Source organism: Mizuhopecten yessoensis, unplaced genomic scaffold, assembly GCF_002113885.1.
Source record: "Mizuhopecten yessoensis strain PY_sf001 unplaced genomic scaffold, ASM211388v2 scaffold8071, whole genome shotgun sequence".
NCBI classification, from domain to species: domain Eukaryota; kingdom Metazoa; phylum Mollusca; class Bivalvia; order Pectinida; family Pectinidae; genus Mizuhopecten; species Mizuhopecten yessoensis.
The window spans coordinates 1,732,276-1,748,218 of record NW_018407364.1 but is presented as its reverse complement, the minus strand read 5'-3'; the positions used below and the strand labels follow the sequence as shown (position 1 = coordinate 1,748,218).

The window sequence follows — 15,943 nt, the reverse complement described above, 5'->3', positions numbered from 1 at the left end:
ATCTATGTAATCCATATTATATACGATTAAGTTTGATAACATTCCGACAACAACTTATTATAAAATTGAGCACATCTTTCCTTAATGAAAATATATTGGGATACGTATCGCAATATATGCATTCTGTATTGCAATATATCATGATACACCCTTGATGTATTGTGACACCCCTACTTATACCAAGCAAAGTTCTAGGAAACGTCTATGTTTTACATTGTACTAGAATCACTTTGTCTGCTTTTTTAAAGACAGTTTGGTTTCCAGACTCTAGTCAAACCTTTGCTTTAATAAAAGATAAATTGTACACATGTACTACCTTCATCTGTCGACAGCTGTAAATATAAACAAGGTTGTTATTGCTAACTCCACTGCCAAAGTACAATGCACCTGTTCCAGAAGACGTGCGACTGTGTCGTAACCGTTCATTATATCACATTGGAGCGGTCTGGATCAACGTGAAATTTGTTTTTTCTTCAATCTGATGTATTTATTACTTTATATTACATGTGGTATAATTTCCAGAAATCTTCATCAGTTCATGATCGTATCTAGGACTAGGGTAAGAAAGTTTGACTGCAGTTGGACTGATACTGCTGTCCCTAAGCCCAAGTTTTCTCTGGCCCTGACACCAGACTTGGACGTTTTGACATATAGATGTCCCACACCAGACATCTATATGTCAAAATGTCTAAGTCTGGTGTTAGGGCCAGAGGAAACTCGGGCTATGCTGTTCCAAGGATGATGCCATAAATACTTAGTGGGTAGTGCCAAACACACGACATGTATGCAATTCAGTGTCAGTACACAAGTGCTTCTACGATATGAATCAAACTTAGTTGTATGATAGTTCATGTACAGATTGGTTTTCAAAATTTGACAAGCCATGTGTTTGGCTCTCTCCACTAAGGATTTATCCTATTATCTAGGAAACAGCACGGTGTCGGACCGAAACTAAAATCCTACCTCTTTTTACATGTTCATGGAGTCTTCTGAAAATTATACAGCATGATATATATAGTAAAAACATACACCAGACTGAAGAAAAAATATTACCTTCTTGATCCAAAATGCTCCAGGTGTGATATTTTGACCGGTTGTGACACAATGGAATGATTTCATATTTTCTGGAAAAGGGTCAAGGAGTAAGCAACCCTGTTTATACAATAGATATATATTGACAGGCAAGGTGTAAAAAAGTTTTAAAAAAATGTTTCTTAATGTTTGATATATAATATTACATAGAGCTGCAACGATCCATTAACATAGAGAATAACACATGCCTTTTTCCATATCACACCCAGTATCAACCCTCGACCAATATCAGCCCGCGGGCCTTCGGCCCTTGGGCTGATATTGCAGTCTCGGGTTGATACTGGGTGTGATATGGAAAAAGGCGTGTTTCATTCTGTTTATTACATACTTACTAATAAAAACTACTATCTTATGATTTATTTTCATTTTTGAAATATTGAAAAATGTGTTTTTTTTCAAATGGGGTGTGAAATTGGTTTTGCGGGCTGATATGGGTTTTGGGGTGTGATACGGCGGGGCTGATACGGGTTTTGGGGTGTGATGCAGCGAGGGCTGATATGGGTTAGAGCAATTGTGTCGTATCGCATATACAAAAAAAAACGTATTTATTAGTAAGTATGTAATAAATGACTGTAATACAATACATATCACGATACTGTCTATGGTCACGATACATATCACAATACATATTAATAGTAACAGTAGAAGCAAAACAAAAAGATATGTTGCAAATATTTAATGGCAATATTATAACAGGAAATAGAGTCAGTCCAAAATGGACATGTCTTAAAAGTTTCACACATTTTACGTCTTTCAATGTGCATGCCGAGCTGGAGCTGCCATGTGTGAACAGATATGAGTAGACTAAATTCAGACACAATAAAATCCGGAAATATGGTAGGTGTATCATGACCTCCCAAAAAAAAAACATTTATCGTACCGTATTAAAATATCGCGATATATCACTGCAGCCCTATATAATATAGTACAATTGAAATAGGGGGGCATATATATATATCAACTATATATATATATAGTGTTGCCCATGTCCGTCGCATCCTGTCCCATCCATGAGCGGGGGCATTTATGTCTTACAGACATTTTCTAGTTTTAGTTGTTTTACATCCACTTCACTACTATTTATAGTACACTGCATTGATCAGTCTTGTTTATTTCTTTACCGAAATTATTGAATTAGTTTAGACACATATTTATGTTGATATAACATTTAACTGACCGTTACATAATGGCAATAAATAGTTGGAAGACATTCAGGCCTTATTTTGAGACCGATTCCTACAAGATAAAGTGTTATTGATACAATGGTATTTGTTTTCCACAGGTCAACAGATACAGGATAAAGGAAGAGAGGATGCTAAAATATGCAGACAAGATGTGAACTGGAAAATTCAGAATTGGTCTTGTACTGTGGACAAATGTTGACTCTTATAAAAGTGTGTGCACTTTTCAGGGGATTTTCAGAAATAAAAATGTAGTTGTGTAATTGATTTGTCCTCAAATTTCTTTACTGGTTCTGCTATAACCACAGGGACTTGACATGTTCCTATGATCCAGAATGAAGAAAAAATACCCCATGGTCCGACCCCCCAGATCACTTATTATTCATAAGGGCAGTAACATAGTCTTTCGAAACTCCTGACATGGTTTTTTTAGTTCGATTCTGACCACAAATGATGTCAGATTCTTTCCATCCATGGCTCGTTTTAAAGAAAATACTCTAATCTTTCCAGCGATACCAAATAAAACATATCCCGAGTCAAAGTTTTAAAATCACCACAAGCAAAAGTCAGAATAATGCTGGCGAAATGCTAGGTAGATATTTGCTATACATCTTGTCACAAGTTCGATTTCCCTAATGAGCACAGCTTTATTCGCATGCGGTCACTCAAAATCGAGCTTGTCATACTCAACAAAATGCCTAAACATATCCACCTACCATGCAGTAGTCTCTTTATAATGTCGCCATTGGTTGTTGTCGGGGGTACATCCTTGGGTCACTGACGATTCAACAAGGCTACCATGTGGTCAGAATCGAACTTTAAAAAGACATGTCAGGAATTTCGAAAGACTATGTTACTGCCCTTGTCAGTAATAAGTGAGTGATCTGGGGGTCGAACCATGAGGTATTTCTTTTCATTCTGGGTCATAAGAATGTAATACGTCCCTGTGGCTATAACTATCACATGTATAGACTTGAACATTTCTGAGACATAAGATCAACATAACTATGAACAAAATTACTACCATATCATAGTATAGGAACCTTTGACTGCGTTTTTTATTCAAAAAAAAATCCCCAATATCAATCAACCATTTTGACTAAATAGTCAAAATTATTCTGATGTTACAACAGAAGTTTAGCCAATTATGATTTATTCAGAACATAAATTATGTACAAAATGTCATACATTGTCATACCGAGTATATATCACAATCTGGAAATGCATTGAAAGGACAGGGCATAAAATAACATACAAATATATGAGGGTAAGTGGTATGACATGAACATACAAATATATGAGGGTAAGTGGTATGATATGTAACATACAAATATATGAGGGTAAGTGGTATGACATGTAACATACAAATGTATGATGGTACAAGGTATATTACTACATACAAATGTATGATGGTACAAGGTATATCACAACATACAAACGTAACATGGTACAAGGTATATCACAACATACAAACTTATGATGGTACAAGGTATATCACTACATACAAACGTATGATGGTACAATGTATATTACTACATACAAATATATGATGGTACAAGGTATATTACTACATCCAAATGTATGATGGTACAAGGTATATCACAACATACAAATGTATGATGGTACAAGGTATATCACTACATACAAATGTATGGTGGTACAAGGTATATCACAACATACAAACGTATGATGGTACAAGGTATATCACTACATACAAACGTATGATGTACAAGGTATATCACAACATACAAACGTATGTTGGTACAAGGTATATCACAACATACAAATGTATGATTGTACAAGGTATATCACTACATACAAATGTGTGATGGTACAAGGTATATCACAACATACAAATGCATGATGGTACAAGGTATATTACTACATACAAATGTATGATGCTACAAGGTATATCACAACATACAAACGTATGATGTACAATGTATATCACAACATACAAACGTATGATGTACAAGGTATAATCACTACATACAAATGTTTGCTGGTACGAGGCATATCATAACATACAAATGTAACATGGTACAAGGTATATCACAACATACAAATATATGATGGTACAAGGTATATTCACTACATACAAATGTTTGCTGGTACGAGGCATATCATAACATACAAATGTAACATGGTACAAGGTATATCACAACATACAAATATATGATGCTACAAGGAATATCACAACATACAAACGTATGATGGTACAAGGTATATCACTACATACAAATATATGATGGTACAAGGTATATTACTACATACAAATGTATGATGGTACAAGGTATATCACAACATACAAATATATGATGGTACAAGGTATAATCACTACATACAAATGTTTGCTGGTACGAGGCATATCATAACATACAAATGTAACATGGTACAAGGTATATCACAACATACAAATATATGATGCTACAAGGTATATCACAACATACAAACGTATGATGGTACAAGGTATATTACTACATACAAATGTATAATGGTACAAGGTATATCACTACATATAAATGTATAATGGTACAAGGTATTTCACAACATACAAATGTATGATGGTACATGGTATATCACTACATACAAATGTATGATGATACAAGGTATATTACTACATACAAATGTATGATGATACAAGGTATATCACTACATACAAATGTATGATGGTACAAGGTATATCACAACATACAAACGTATGATGGTACAAGGTATATCACTACATACAAATATATAATGGTACAAGGTATATCACAACATACAAATGTATGATGGTACAAGGTATATCACAACATACAAATGTATGATGCTACAAGGTATTTCACAACATACAAACGTAACATGGTACAATGTATATTACTACATACAAATGTATGATGATACAAGGTATATCACTACATACAAATGTATGGTGGAACAAGGAATATTACTACATACAAATGTATAATGGTACAAGGAATATTACTAAATACAAATGTATAATGGTACAAGGTATATCACTACATACAAATGTATTATGGTACAAGGTATATCACAACATACAAACGTAACATGGTACAATGTATATTACTACATACAAATGTATGATGATACAAGGTATATCACTACATACAAATGTATTATGGTACAAGGTATATCACAACATACAAATGTATGATGGTACAAGGTATATCACAACATACAAATGTATGATGGTACATGGTATATCACAATATACAAGATGGTACAAGGTATATCACAACATACAAACGTATGATGCTACAAGGTATATCACTACATACAAATGTATGATGGTACAAGGTATATCACAGCATACAAATGTATGATGGTACAAGGTATATCACAAAATACAAATGTATGATGGTACAAGGTATATCACAACATACAAACGTAACATGGTACAAGGTATATTACTACATACAAACGTAACATGGTACAAGGTATATTACTACATACAAATGTATGATGGTACGAGGTATATCACAACCTACAAATGTATGATGTACAAGGTATATCACAACATACAAATGTATGATGGTACAAGGTATATCACAACATACAAATATATGATGGTACAGGGTATATCACAACATACTTTATGTTACATCAAACTCGCATGCATCATCACTGCAATAGGTGTGTGAATATTGATTTTTTTTCTTTCCTTAGTTAAGCCACAGGGACACGCAACTATTATTAATATTGATCTTGTTAGACTTCCAGTCCCTGGGTACGTTATATTCCAGAGTACCCTGCGACTGAAAGTCTAACAAGATCAATATTAATAGTAGTCTTGCCCCTGTGGTAAAACTATCGGTAACATTGTCTGGTGTAAAATTTAGAAAAATCAACCAAAACACCAATTATAAACCCTGCATATAGCACCCCGCGCCATGACGCACGCGTTGTCTCTATATTGAATGAAATCCAGAATGTTGTTAGAAGGATAATGGTTTTAATTAAAAAGATCCGTGTGAACAGGTTGCTAATTAATTATCACTGATGGAAATCATGCAAAAGACTGTAAAAACGAAAAAATAAGATTGAGGTCTGAACTCGTTTACCCCCGAAACCACATTTGAATTCTTCCAATCCAAAGCTTGGAAATCAACAGTTAAGGTTGTTATCACACTCTCACATATACAAATGTATTTCAAGTGAGAGATGGTTTCCACGTCATGTGCACGTCCAATTTCGGGACCGATTTTGACGTCACGACGTTGTTCTTTTTAATAAACCTGAAGAGCCCTGTGAAGGGTGAAAGCAGCTAGTTTTTTAGTCGGTCGTTAATCCTATTTTTTCTATATTTACTTCCTTCACATGGACATTTAATCCCTTTTTATTATTTATATATATACATATATGGGTTAAAGAAGTAATATAGACGGTAAAATCCCATATAACACTGGATCCTAATGGAGGTATGTCCGTAGGGTACGAATTACTTAAAATATTATATGGGGCAAAGAAGTAATTCCAACAGTGTGGACAAGTTTAGGTTGTCAAAATTTCGGAGCGATCCGCTCCTTTTTCAAGATATGTTTTCAATTATAGTATATCAATTCTCTATCTTCGTGTAATATGATGTATATGTACATGTAACTGTTCTGTTTCACTGTGTCTTGATAAAGGAGCGGAATGCTCCGAAAATTTGACAACCTAAACTTGTCCACACTGTTGGAATTACTTCTTTGCCCCATATATATATAGCCTATTACACTGAAATTCAGTATACGTTTTGTTTTTCAGTATAAATGAGCGTATAGCCTTATGTATATATAACACTGCATTTGTCCTATGGTACAGAGTTAAAGGGGGAAATCAACTAAGGAAAAGGTTCATTTGCGTGCACCATTATGTTTACAGAAAGACCGCCTAGGTGTTGACGGAATAACTAACTAACAAGTTCATAAATTAGACGCAATTGCGTATAAAATTGTCAATTGAATTTAGATTAGCGCATTTATTAGCATTTGTTCCCAATCTGATAAAAATACATATGTTAATGAGACGTAGACTATAATGAAGGTCTTCATTTAAATCAGATGATTGTAATCCGTATTCATCATTGCTAAACCACTTATTCATACCTAATCAATAACAAACTGATATACTGTATAAGTATACAACTCACAGTTAGATGCAAACAGGTACATACATAGAATTTAACGCGATATGTGTTTTTTTCAATTATCAGAAGATCATAGCGCTCCAACGCGATCAAGATTGATTGATGCGTCAACAGGCTAATGAAATAGCGAAAAGTCAATTTTAATATTCTACAGAAACAAATCGGACGAGTCATCACGATTTTTAACAAGTGTGAGTTGGATGTTTTACAGTGTCACTGATACTGATACTGGCAGGAATTTTTTGTGTAAGTCTGTAAAGATCCCAGCACATAATGAAGATATTGAAATCATTAAAATTGAATTACAAACATAATCGGATGGCGTAACATGTAATGCAGCAATATATACTATAGCAATTTATTATGTGCAATGTTTACGTGAACCGAAAGTATAGCTCCAAAGTGAAAGTGGAATGTAATTACTAAATATTCTGGCTTATTTACCGGTATTTTTGATAGATGTGAACGGGTTATGTTTTAGTTTAATCTGATATAAAATTTAAACTCGGGAAAAAAATATATGTACATGAGTGTGATAGCGTTGTTTATCGGGTGTATATGGCGTACGTGACTTGTAGCATTCTCTCCTCCCACTCGTTCATTACAGTTATTAACTCCCCTGACTCGGCTCGCATTTCAAGGACTACTAGTATTCTAGCATTTCCTCCTCAGAACAGCACGGTCGGATCAGGTAAAGCCATGAATCGAGTTTGGCACAGAGTATGGGTCCTCTCCAGAAATATTTCGACACTTTCAAGGAAACCCAATGTCATTGTATCAGGTAAGATAAGTAGAATGATAACAATAGTAATAGTCCGTGACACACATGTAAAACAATTAAAAAGAATTAATGTATTTGTAGGTGTATATTTTTTATATTAAGTACCCAATTTAATCATGTTGATGATTGTATCAATATTGACAAATAACGAACACAGTACTGTGGAGCTTGAGGTACACATTGCACAATATACATCATATTGTATTCGACTATCATTGTATACATGTATCATTGTACATTTGTAATATACTGTACTATTTGTACGTCATCGTATGTCTACTCTCCGATGTGTCTTACACAAGGAATAAAATAATCTGAATCTGATACATATGTAGTTAAATGCAATGTATCGGTATGAAGATCATATAAATGTCAGAAGGTCTAGCGAACGGAAAATCGATAAAGATATATAAATTAACATAGACGCCATTTTTTTCTGGACGTCGAAAAGCAATAGTTCCCTAACTTAAAAACAGGAAAGCCTTTATAAAAGTCTGTCTTAATTTCGACTCATGTCGGAGTTAAATTAAGTTCAACACCAGCAAATATTTACAAAAATAATATGAAATAAAAAGAATAGGATAAATGATTTCTGTTTCCTGTAAGCGTAGATTTATTAGATTAATTATGTTAATAAAATCTGTTTGACGACGCAGTGTCATATCGATTTCAATATGTGTGCAAACGGACAGTTGGACCATTGGCGTCACAGTATATATTTATATAGCATGTCAGGTATCCCTCACAGGTACCTGAGATTTTCTCACAGATATATTTGGAGCTAAGCTAATGCGTTCGTAGGAATTTTACATGTTTTAGGGGTTAAGATCGACTTTCGGTGGAATTTTTACCGAAAATCGGTCTCATACAGCTGTAACAAATTCTCAGGTCCCTGTTGTGTCCCTCTGTTACAAATTCTCAGGTTCCTGTTGTGTCCCTATGTTACAAATTCTCAGGTCCCTGTGGTGTCCCTCTGTAACAAATTACCAGGTCCCTGTGGTGTCCCTCTGTCGATGCAGCATTAACCCTTGACATTTTCAACCACCTACCCCATCCCTTTCTCCCTCTGTCTCTCTCTTATATTACTCCGTTTCAAACATGTTTTCGTATACATGTACATAAATGAAAATAACCTATCTGTTATAAACAAGTTATACTACTAGGTATATTACTACCGATATCCTATCTACACAAAAAATAATTCAATCGGCTATATGAATTATGAAGTAGAAAATGAAAATAAAACGCAAAGAAAAAACACAACTCTTTTATATACACACATGAATGTATGGCTTGCCTATGACCCGATACAGTAGGTTGTATACACGGGATGGCATGGTGTTTCATACAGATACCGCGGTATGTTATTACTTACAGGTGTATTAGGTATGTTCAGTATATAAACATTACACTTCTATTGGTTAACCCTTTCAACACTGTAGACCATAATGGGCTCCTTCATATCAATGCATGGTAGAGTCTACTTAAGTTACATAGGGGTGAAAGGGTTAAGTATGCAATGGTTTCGTTCACTCTGTGTTTTATCCTGTATTTCGAAGAGGTTTCCTTGCAAAAATAGTCATCACTGCCGTACCTGTGTCGCTGGCATGAACAAACTTAAAGATGTTGAATTATTACGAAATTAGCTAGATTCCCGCACCGAACCCTATATATAGCCAGTGTGATTAAAACTAGGTATATTGACTTCCTGGTGTGAATCATCTGTTTTACCAGATCTACTTTAAACGTATATTTATCAATTATCTCAAGAATTTGTTTACAAACGGCATACTTTTAAAATTAATATTATTGGTACATACATGTAGGTCTGTTCTTTGAAATTTAATGTACTGTTTCAAACATTTGTCTGGAAATGCAATGATGTATTACCGAACTAAATTAATATAGTTGGGAGTGCATAATTTGATTTTACTGGTTGATTTTCTTCTTCTCTGGCTATCGATAAGTGTTTTGTGCTGTTAAGATATATAGTAACCATTTCCGAAGGGTTAATGACCCCTGAACCTTGACCTTAACCCTTGAAGGGTACGGACGTTCTAAGCATTAACGTCAGGCCAGCTACATGCATGCATCCTTGTTTTCTTGTGAGACAATAAAGGAGAATCAGAAATAGTACACGACTCTACATAGGACGCACTGGTGGTACCGTAATTGACATCATAAGCGCCTGTCGATTTGCAGGAAAATAACAACATTCCAAATTTATCCAAAACGCGCTATTATAGAATCGAAACACCCTTTTTTTTAGTAAGTTTGTGAATCGTAAAGAGAGGAGAAACTTGGACCAGAAAAAAAGAAGACGAGGAATATTAAAAACGGACGGTGTTCATAATATATAGATTATATAGTAATAACAAATAGGCACTAGTAAGCTTTTGAGAATAATTTTAAACAAACATAATAAACAGGTGGGTTTTTTTGCTACTTAAAGTTGTCACATACATTACAGTAACCAGTTAAAACAGTACACAGTATCCTGACAGAAACCAAAGAAATGTATTCGGTTAAAGAAACTAAAGGCACATAATAGTATATTCTTGCAGAAACCAAATGCATTTAATGGTATTTTTACAGAAACCAAATATATACAATAGTATTCATACAGAAACCATTTTGAAGAGAGAAAAATATGATATAAAGTTTTTACATTAAGATGATTGATCCCTGCTATGTAACTACTGTATATATATTATATATAATATATTTTTTATACTGTGTAACGATATACTTGTACGATGTAATTGTGATGTATGACACTATAATAAACAAAAATGACTTGAATTGTACACGGTTTAAGATATAGAAAGCAAAGGCATATAAAGATAATGTTACAGAAACCAAAGGCGTTTAGGGTGTTCTTAGAGAAAGCATATAGCTATTACGCAATCAAAACGTATATATGTACAGCATTCTTACAGAAATCAAAGGCGTATAGGGTGTTCTTAGAGAAAGCATAGCTAGTACGCTATCAAAACGTATATATGTACAGCATTCTTACAGAAACCAAAGGCCAAAGGTATAGGGTATTCTTAGAGAAAGCATAGCTAGTACGCAATCAAAACGTATATATGTACAGCATTCTTACAGAAACCAAAGGCCAAAGGTATAGGGTGTGCTTAGAGAAAGCATAGCTAGTACGCAATCAAAACGTATACATGTACAGCATTCTTACAGAAAACAAAGAGTACAGAGTTAATTTTACAAAAACCAGTCATCACACTTTATTTATGTAAACTAACACAATTTTGCATCACTACCTCATCGTCCCGTGTAACATTTCAGGGAAATCCGTGCTTCCCGTTATCCCTAAGAGAGGTTATGGCGCCCCACCTAGGCCTGTGACAGATCTGCCCCTGAAAGTGTTCGTTCCCGGCGCTGCTTGTTTTATACTGGCCTGCACGCTGTGCCTGGTAAGTGAGAATGCTGATGCTTATGTATATTCTAAATAGATAAAGTCTTCTGTATTATAAATGTTATGTTTTTGTTCCTGCAATAGGGGTTCAATTGTCTTTTATATCCATTCAGTGTGAAAATTCAAAAAAAAAAAGAAAAAGACTGTTCAGATGTTAATGACATCTCGTCGTGTACTACTGTTAAATAATTCACAACATATGGTTTTTTGTGTTTGTTTTCTTTTCAGAATTTTGTTATACAATGCAAAGTACATGTTCATGTCTATCACATATGAAATTTGTGATAACATAACATCTCACACACACAATTATTGGTTGTCATTTTAATACATTTTTCAAATGTTTACATTTACATTGCATTTGTTTAANGCTAAGGAAAACAGGAGGGAGTACAGGGCATATGTTGTCAGCTGCAAATGTCAAATGTCAATAGATATACATGTACTGCTCCCCTGGAATATGTCACGACAAAATCGAAAGCTCAAAATGCGAAACTTTGTTGATAATACAAGAAAACTAGTTTCACTCTTCAAAAGAATCATGAAAAAGGAGCCGAATTAATATAAGTACTTAGGTACTTGTTTTCGAATCCTCTCTGTTGATTTTGTAATATTTTGTCACTGCCATATACTAAATAAAATACTGTTTAAACTAAAAGAATCATGAAACAGCATAACGGTAAAATTATCCGGCTTTGAAGTCGGGTGTCGCTCCTCTATAATCTTCAAAGGACACATATCAGCATACGATTAGTCAGAGCCGCGTACATGCAATTTTGCCATGACATCTTCCAGGGATGCAGAGAGCGTAGCGATGATGGGCGTATCAGTATTTGGTGTTTTTTTTCCTGAATGGTTTCTCTCTTAATTTTAATAACCACTTATTAAGCTTCATTGAGATATAACGGTTTGTAGATATATGGGGTTTTAACCTATATACTATTAAGTTATTTCAAATAACGAAAATGAGAATGCATACAATGATATTCATTGGTATGGGGGTATATAAGTTATAGCATATCTGGAAGGTATATATAGTGTTTTTAGTTCATCTCATTTTTGCTTTTATTTCTATTGCAGATTTCCATGTTCCCAAAGGCAAGTACATGTATATATATCATTAAATAATAAAACTTGTTTAATTTTTTTAATTCAATTGAGGTATATAAGTTTGAATATATTAATTATTTAATGTTTCACCAGGCATCGTCATACACATTAGTTGATGTGGTTCTCAAATCCCGATCTCTGTATGAACAGGAATTTATATATAGTTAGTGTGTGTGTGTGTGTGTGTGTGTGTGTGTACATGTGTGCGTGGGTGTGGGTGTGTTTGGGATGACAACATATAATTGTGATGTAACTGTTTTTATCTTTGTAGGGTGTGAAATCGGAACAAGAGCAAAAATAAACCTGAGCCGGGATACTTGTCAATTTACAGTGGATGTTGTCTATGGTGATAGGACTGCCACAGAAACTCAGTTATACTATATTGTACATATATATATAATGTTGTTATTTTGGTGAATTGTTGTGGGGTTTATTTGGATTAAAAAATAAATAAATAAAAATCATATTCGATATCATTGTGTGGAATTGACTTGTATTTTCTGATCACCTGTTGTAAATACGACGCTCTTCCATTCGGTACGTACCTCCCAATATGGCGATCGCCTCCCACTCTGTTGATGTTTATGCCTTTCGTCTTACGTCAAAACAAAATACCCAGTGTTATTTTGTGCACTTAAATCCCCCCATAACTGAACATGTGATCAATTACAATCACAATAGCAGCAACAAGAATAACAACGATATCAAATATTAACATTGTAGTCCACTCAAAACATAAATGTCATAGACGTAAGCTGTACCTCTGTCAATATTTATACGAGGACCACTGATACAGTACGTATACGTACCGGATTTAAGGTTAAATTCAGTGTTATATATCCTGTCTTATATCGGTAAGAAGTCACTAGGATATGATCAAAATTAATAAGAAGATACAAATATAGTGTCGCTCTTAACCAGCATGATGTAGCTTTTGATAAAAATGCCACCCCCAATAATGATATTTACTCGTTATATATCATCATTGGGGAGGCATTTTTACCGAAAATTGTTCCGAACAACTTATAGTTTAGGTCCAAATATAGCCCTAACAAATTATCAGATCCCCATGGATTGTATAGGAACATGTCAGAACAAGGTTTGATTTAGTTTGTTTTAATTTTGTTTAATGTCCTATTAACAGCTAAGGTCATTTAAGGACGTGCTTCCATGAGTGTAGTGTATGCGTGCTTGCGTGTGTGTATGCAGGATACAGGGTGTGTTGGTGTGCTTGCCTCCTTGTGATAGCGCGGATCTGATGCCGACTTTATAGTGCTATCTCACTGAAATACCATGCCAAAGACACCAAGCACAGCATTCCGCCCGGTCACATTATACTGACAACGGGTGGACCAAAAACATTAAAGATGTTTGTGATTTGTTTGTCTTTAATGTCTATAGATATGACGGGTTTTAAAATTTCAGTGTTTTTATTACAGTTAATATATATATGTATGTGCTATTGTCTTGTTTGGTCACTTAAATCATGATAAGGTCACCAAAGGTTGTGAGGGGATTAAGGTCCAAACGAATTTATTACAACGTAAAATGATGAGCTTAGCCTTAACAGCGGTGTCAACCAGGATATATAAATATTTCAATTTCAGAGTCTACACTAACGTTCCCGCAAACTGGCGTCATCACCTTACAATCTGATGTAAGAACTTGACACATTTCCAGGAGGTCAACTATACATGTGGGCGTAGTTAAGCAAATTTTCTGGGAACAAGATACAATTGTGTGACGTCATCGTTAATAAATGTAGGCGGAGTAAACAAATGCTTATGCAAATTTAAGACTGTTACTTTTATTGAACCAAACGCATGTCAAAATGTTTTGAAAATGAAATGTGTGTCTACTGATCAGAACCATGAAAAATAGCTATGAACCATTAACAAAAAAATGCTGCTTCACCATCCATGATAAATTTACTGAGCTCAACTGAATTGATTACATCGATCATAACGTTAAGGGGACAAAAATAGAAAGCTAACCCTGACATGATTTTTTTTTATCTAAGTAAATATGTATAGGAACTGGCTTGGTCGATCGTCGACGACCAGGCAGCTCAATTCGTAGAGCGTCCGTCTTGAGTTCGGAGGGTCACGGATTCGAACCCCGGTCTGGTCGTGCATTTGGACTTATCACCTCGTTACGTTAACTGGAAAAAAACAACATCCAAGTAAATATGTAGAGGAACTGGACAGAGTCGAGGGTTCCAGGTTTGAACCCCAGTCTGGCCGTGCATATTTCCATCTCCTAGCTGTTACAAATAAAGAACCGACTAATGATAAAATATTAGTGACAACATAGACCTCTGAATTTTGTAGTTTATTATGGTTCTTTGAACCTTGATAAATGATCATACAACGACACTCGCACACAACGTAATGATTTACAGGAGTTATCTATCTTTACAATGAAGACGCTCTTTTTAGCATGTTCCCCATGGGTATTAGGTTAATGTACATAAACGTATTAGTTCACTTGTTGTACAATGCATCCTCCATTTCTATACAAATTCTAGCTTTTTTATTTATCTGATTTTCGACTTGGTTTCTGCAGTTATGTATTACTTCGAAACAGAATCTACTACATGGTCTAGAAGGAAATTGTTTGCCGTTAAACGCCATTTATATTTTACGAGTGTGACAATGATTACTTAGTATAATCGCAATGCGCTAGTGCGACAGAAAATACTGAAGTATCTGTGACACGAGTGAATACATACACTTTATTTATTTTACAAACGTTCTGAAACAAGTTATACTTAATGTGGGAGGAATGTCGGAGTACCCAGACACAACCCAATTGGTGGGACAGGTGACCCCNTTTGTGAAAACGTGCCACTCGACGACACGAGTGACGATTAATTTATATTTAACGGAAATCCTATCGCACATTCTATTCATGACATTTTAAAAACGAACGAAGGAAATGACTGCATGAATCATTCCCAGCTGTAACAATTATATGACGTCACTTCAACAATTGAACGTCACGTCACCAACCCATTGACCTCGTAACGTGAATACCTGCATTATAAATAATACGTACATGGTCAACAGGGTAAAAGAAAGGAAATAGTTAAACTTTGGACATAATCAAATTAAATTTAAGATGAGGGAATCTATACACTCGGGGAAAAAAGATTCTAAAGTTGCAAAATACACAAACAATCCCTGTCAATTTAAGGATCTTTCCCCTCGGGA

The 15,943-nt window shown here is 34.7% G+C and overlaps 1 protein-coding gene across 1 annotated transcript; it reads left to right on the top strand.

Annotated features, from left to right (window-relative positions):
• The first annotated feature begins 7,950 nt into the window (after nt 1–7,950).
• Nucleotides 7,951–13,204, top strand: LOC110454864. Its single transcript, XM_021504615.1, has 4 exons — nt 7,951–8,188; nt 11,492–11,619; nt 12,702–12,719; nt 13,003–13,204. The coding sequence occupies exons 1-4, from the start codon at nt 7,966–7,968 to the stop codon at nt 13,030–13,032; spliced, it is 399 nt and encodes a 132-aa protein (XP_021360290.1). The 5' UTR covers nt 7,951–7,965; the 3' UTR covers nt 13,033–13,204.
• Nucleotides 13,205–15,943: the final 2,739 nt, after the last annotated feature.